Here is a 6,026-nt window from a genome sequence, read left to right as displayed (position 1 = left end):
AAAAGAAAGTACCTATAACTATTTAAATTTTGATTGAAATTTGATTTGGATGAAAGGACCCTCCAAGCTTCTTGGTTATCTGTCCGGGCTTGCTGCTCAATGAGACAGGCTACACCATGGCCTCAGGAGTGCCCAAGCCGCTGCCACCAGCTCCCTGTCCAGGCGCCCTGGGGGCACCGCGGGTGGCAGCGGACTGGGTTTGTGTCCCAGCCCCACCTGTTGCCAGCTGTGTGAAATCAGGGACATGACATTCCCCAACGCCTTCTGTGTTTCTAGTGTTCTCATCGCACAACAGGGACGGTGATACCAGTGCTGTAAGGTGGTGAGGATTTCATGAGTCAATATAAACATTGACTAGATATTAATAGCATTCTCCTCCCCTTTCCCCCTCCCTGTACTTATAAAAAATCATATATTATTATTATTATTATTACCTGAATATTGTGTGTTCACAGTACATTGGATAAAACAATAAGGGTCCTCTGTGATTGTGTGTGTGTGTGTGTGTTTTTGGGGAGACTGGTTCATTCCCATGTCCCCTTTGCCTTTCCTTGATTCCACCTCCCTTGGACTGACTTGGCACCTTCTCCCTGGGCACAGGGATGCTCAGAGTCATGATCTGAGAAGGAGAAACAGACTGACTTTATTTAGCTGCTGAATACAGTGATCGCCCTATTGAAAACTGGAGATTGACCATAATTGCTGGATTTAGAAGTGTAGAATTTTTAAATGAAATTCGAATTATCTTGTGTCGGGACAGTGAAAGCTAAATGTACCCCTCCAGCTCTTTTTAAGCTATCCAAAGAGGGTAAAGAAATCCTTCTCGAGATTTTCTTTACATTTTTTTTTTTTTTTAATGAATTCTCTCCCATGTCTGGTTCCTCTGCTAGGTGCTTCCTGGTGACAGTCAGAGGTCTCAAGCAAGATGCCAGAACAGAGCAACGACTACCGCGTGGCCGTGTTCGGGGCAGGGGGTGTTGGCAAGAGCTCGCTGGTCTTGAGGTTTGTGAAGGGCACGTTCCGGGAGAGCTACATCCCCACGGTGGAGGACACCTACCGGCAGGTGATCAGCTGCGATAAGAGCATCTGCACGCTGCAGATCACGGACACGACGGGCAGCCACCAGTTCCCAGCCATGCAGCGGCTGTCCATCTCCAAGGGCCACGCCTTCATCCTGGTCTACTCCATCACCAGCCGGCAGTCCCTGGAGGAGCTAAAGCCCATCTACGAACAGATCTGCGAGATCAAAGGCGACGTGGAGAGCATCCCCATCATGCTGGTGGGGAACAAGTGCGACGAGAGCCCCAACCGCGAGGTGGAGAGCGGCGAGGCCGAGGCCCTGGCCCGGAAGTGGAAGTGCGCCTTCATGGAGACCTCGGCCAAGCTCAACCACAACGTGAAGGAGCTCTTCCAGGAGCTGCTCAACCTGGAGAAGCGCAGGACCGTCAGCCTCCAGATCGACGGCAAAAAGAGCAAGCAGCAGAAGAGGAAGGAAAAGCTCAAGGGCAAATGCGTGGTCATGTGAAGGCCCGTCGGCGGGAGGAGTCGTGGCGTGTCCCCCCAGTCCCGTCCCCTCCCCCTCCCCACGTGACACCCACCGTCGTCAGGGTAGCATGTACGATGCCTACGTGTTCAATATCGCCTTTGACCCAGACGTGCCCTGTCGTGCCCGAGAGGGCCTCTCATGCCACCCCCGACAAGCACCCCCTCTCCAGAATCAGGGATTCCGCCCAGCGGTTCAGTTGGAGACCCCCGTGCCGGGCTTCGCGGGGAACTGAGAGCGGCGCGGCCGTCCCTGAAGGCGGCTTGGGCCGGAGGAGGCATCAGCTGGCAGCTGCGGGAGCAGTCGGGGCTGGCGGGAGCGGGTCCCATCTGCATGTGTGTGACAGCGTGGGACCCCGCAGCTGCGGCCCAGCCAGACCAGGCCTTTCCCTCCGCTCGCTTGGGAGCTGGACACCCTTGGGGGCGGGAGGGGTGGGAGGTGAGGAGCCCAGGGCCTTGAGCTGAGTTACAAACATCACGGCACAGCGTCCCCCGGGGGCGCTCCCTGCCGGGTCCCTGACTTGTGAGCCTCTCTGCTCTAAGGGGAGGCACTCCCATCACTAGACCTAGTTAACAGGTGTCCCTGTCACTTTTTGGAGTATTGATTTCACATACAATGATGAGCTCACGAAGGGCCTCCTGCTGGGTCAGAGACCCTTCAGGGCGGGAGTGAGGATATTTTGACATGACTAACGCGGTGCGGAAATGCTCTGTGTGTTACCCTGGAGGGTTCTAGAAATGTGCTTTTTCCTTCCTTTGACCCAGGAGGGGTCTGCTTCTTCTAGCCCCTCAGATTTTAAATAAATGCAATTAAAGTAGCTATTTTTAGACAATTATTTTCCCTCCAAGATGGTTTCCTTCTTCTCAATAACTCCATCTGTATTCAGCTGGGAACAGCCGTCAAAGGCCATCCGAAGACCAGAAGCACACCCGTTTTCTAAATCACCTGGATATCTATATGCCATACTTTGCACCTCAACGAAATACTTTGAAACAGAAGTTGTTCACTGTGTTTTTGATGCTCTGTCTGTAACAGAAGTATATTCCTGGAACACGTGTTCAAGTAATAGATTATCTTGCATGCTCCGTCATCAGTGTCTTCTAAGAGCTGTTCAATGCGCTGTTCACTCCGGAAACAATGATCTTTTCCTCTTAATGACCTTGTGTGCATTTTTAATCCTCCAGACCCACTCAGGGCCTCTGTGGGTTCCTGCATGCTGGCGAGGAGACGGGATGGTGGCTGGAGACAGGCAGCTTGCTGTGTCCTGCGCAGGGCACAGCCCACTTGGCTTAGCTGCTCTGTCCAGTCTGGTTTGGCTCTGCTTCCAGAAGGTTCCCACTGACAGAGCCCATGAGTTCTCCTGTTTGTTCTAGTTGGCATAGCTCACACTGGCCCCGACTCCAGAATCTTCCTTTCAGCAGGTGGCTGCCCCACAGCCTTCACAGTGACACCTAGCTGGTGAATTTTCTAGAACATTTGTTTTTCAACCTTATTTTTTCCTATTTCTATTCTCAGAGAAATGTTATAACTTTGTCATTTGGATGATTGGGGTTAAGTGGAAGCAGAAACAGGACGTCATGGGGTTGATCGGGGGCCGGGGTCTGCCACGGGCTGCGCGTCCCTGCGGCTCCCGGCGTGAGGCCTCCCTGCCCGGTGCCCTGTCCCCACTGGTACAGTCACAGTTGCCGTTCCGCCTCCCACATCCGTGTCTGCCCTTCAGTGTTTAGAGCTTCATCAATGGGAGAAGCTTCTGATGGTTGAAAATCAGGGTGTATTCAGGACCCATTTTGTTCCTCTGCACCTTGCCTGTGAGTTTCTAGGAAGGCCACTGATGCCTCAGTCACGGGTCTTCGCTCTGCTCTACTTCCTAGGAACCGCGCTGAGGGTTTGGCGATGATCTCAAAACAGTCTTTGAGGAGGTTCCAGTTGTCGCAGGGTTTGAGACGTTAGTTCTACGGAATCAGACATGTGTAGCATTGATGTGGCCCCGTCCTGAGTAACGTGGCCGTGGCTCCGAAGGACCCACCCTACGTTGCCCACAGGCACAGAGGTTGTTGAGCTAGCTGCAGGACGTCACGAAACTCAAAATATTGCTTTGAAGGTGGCATTCCGGGGATAAGCATGGGGCTCCATGAGTCCCCTCCTGTCCCTTCCAGTCCCTCCTCCATCTGGCGACAAGCCACGGACGTGCCCCGAGCATGCATGCAATACAGCAAGACCAACACAAGAGCAATATCGAATTGTTTATTAGATCTAAAATTATATATATATTTTAGATATATATATAATTTATCTTCCTGCATTTTTGAAGTATAAAGCAGTACCTTGTACATATCTGTAAGCTAGCATACTTGTTTCACCATTTCTAATACTGAAGAAATGCTCGTTCTTTGTAGAACAAATAACTATTAAAGGTTTTAAAAATTGCTCTGTGATACTTAATCTCCTTTCCAAGATTTGTAAAGTGTCGCTCCTACGTAAGCTCTCCGGAAGCATCCATCACTAACGGGACACACGTAAACCCTCGAAGCCCCATCCTGGAACTCGGTGCCCCACAGAGACAGTACGTGGACAAGAGTATTTACAGAGCATGACTTTTATACGTGTGGGACATCAACGTGTATATTTATATTTATGGTGTATATCGTTACAGTTCCGTTATCAATTCTATTTTATTTACTCTTCAGTTATAAAAACCGCCCTTGCATACCAGTTTCTAGTTGCCAGTGATGTTCTGAAAATCATGAAACCTACTGAAATAAAGCTTCAGTTCTGACCCCCTGGCTGGAAGGTGGTGGTGTTTCTGATTCTTTGTGGTCTGGCGCGTCTGTGAGGGTCTTAAGCTAGTTCTCCTGCACCTGCTGCGTGTGCTCACGGCCCGACGGGCGGCCGTCAGGCTCTACGCGGGGCTGGGATGGGGACAGCGTTTCCAGGAGGTTTCCTTTCTTCCTTCCTCCCTTCCTTTTAAGATTGTATTTATTCGTTTGAGAGAGAGAGAGAGAGAGAGAGCACAGGAGCAGGACGGGAGAAGCAGAGGAAGAGAGGGGCTCAATCCCAGGACCTTGGGGTCATGACCTGAGCAGAAGGCAGCCGCTTATCCTACTGAGTCACCCAGGTGCCCCTCCAGAAGCTGTTCCCAGGTGGTCCCTGGTGTGGGAAACAAAGGCGAAGGCAGGATTGAGTTCTGCGCTGCCTGCAGCCCACTGGCGGGCCGTTGCCTCAGGCAGAGCAGCTCCTCCAGGAGCTCGGCTGCGTGGATGCTGGCACTTTGCTAGGGGCGGGGAGCCCGGGGTCCTGTGCGTCTGCTGTGACATGTAGAAGTTCCTCTGCAGACTTCCTTTGTCCCTAACCACCCCACCCCCAAGACGCATGTGGTCGATCATCCCCCAGGCCTATGACCCACCGATGTACGTCTGGGGATCTCACGGCTGGCTTTTATTAGACAGTGATGAATGGCCTTTTCCCAACAATGGCTGGCCCGGTCGAGGTCCTGGAGGTCTTGCTTCCAAAATTCCCTAGAGACTTACACTGTCCCTGACCCCTGCCGACTTGAAAGTGTGTGGTCGGTCACTCCTTTTCCTCGTGTCCTGTCCCTGTGCTTTAATGAAACCACCTTTTTGCATCAAAGACGTCTCAAGAGTTCTTTCTTGGCTGTCAGCTCCGAACCCCAACATCTTTGCTACCGCAGCCCCTGCCGGCCCCTGCCCCAGGCTGCCCCACTCAGGCTTCGGGAGGGTGAGGTGGGAGGGAGAGTAGAGGCAGGGAGCTCCTTGGTTCCAAACAGGAGTCAAGAAAATCTCCCTTTTAATCCTGTGTCCCCCTCTCCACCCCCTCTTCAAGGGCAGGCTGTTACGTGGGTTTGCTATCGAGAACCCCAGCGCCGTTTCTGGGCACGGTTTCTGCGGGCCGCCCTCGGTCCTTACTCCTCCTCCTCAACGCGAATTATAGTATAAACCCGACTTTGGGTAACACAGGGAAAACAAATCAGCAGCTATACACAAGATAAAACCCTTTGTCTGCCAGTGAATAGCTAGGGGACCGTGGGCAGGATTTTAACCTCTCTCATCTTCTGTAAAAAGGGAATTAGCATCGGCCATGTGGGAGGCCTTTAGGATTAAATTGAGAAGCTCAAAGCACTCAGAGCTGTCTTGTCACATTCTGAGCTTTCAGTGGAAGCAAACAGAAACCCGTGCCCACGCAGGACCCTGGAAGGCTTGCGACAGTGTGAAGACTGTGTCCGTACAACAATCAACCGGCACCTCTCCACTTCTTGAAGCCTCTTCTAATGGCTTTCCAGCTCTGGCTCTAGGCATGCCCCCCACCCCCAGCCCGGGTCATTATTGCTACATTATTCAGGGGTTTCTCCACTTATGCAGATAATTGCAATCAGCAGGCCCCATTAGACCCCATTAAAGGGCATCCCATCCGGTACTTATCAAGCTTTAATATGCAGATAAAGCTCTTGAAGGACCTGGTGACTCCC

General features: G+C 52.1%; 1 protein-coding gene across 1 annotated transcript; it reads left to right on the top strand.

Moving 5' to 3' along the window:
• The first annotated feature begins 913 nt into the window (after positions 1 to 913).
• DIRAS2 (DIRAS family GTPase 2) lies at positions 914 to 3,880 on the top strand. Its single transcript, XM_057305614.1, has one exon. It carries the CDS (start codon positions 926 to 928, stop codon positions 1,523 to 1,525), a length of 600 nt encoding a protein of 199 aa, XP_057161597.1. The 5' UTR covers positions 914 to 925; the 3' UTR covers positions 1,526 to 3,880.
• The last annotated feature ends 2,146 nt before the right edge of the window (positions 3,881 to 6,026 follow it).

The sequence above is a fragment of the Ursus arctos genome, unplaced genomic scaffold (assembly GCF_023065955.2).
Source record: "Ursus arctos isolate Adak ecotype North America unplaced genomic scaffold, UrsArc2.0 scaffold_33, whole genome shotgun sequence".
Lineage (NCBI taxonomy): Eukaryota > Metazoa > Chordata > Mammalia > Carnivora > Ursidae > Ursus > Ursus arctos.
Note: the sequence above shows the minus strand (reverse complement) of the source record. Positions and strands in the feature narration are given on the sequence as shown.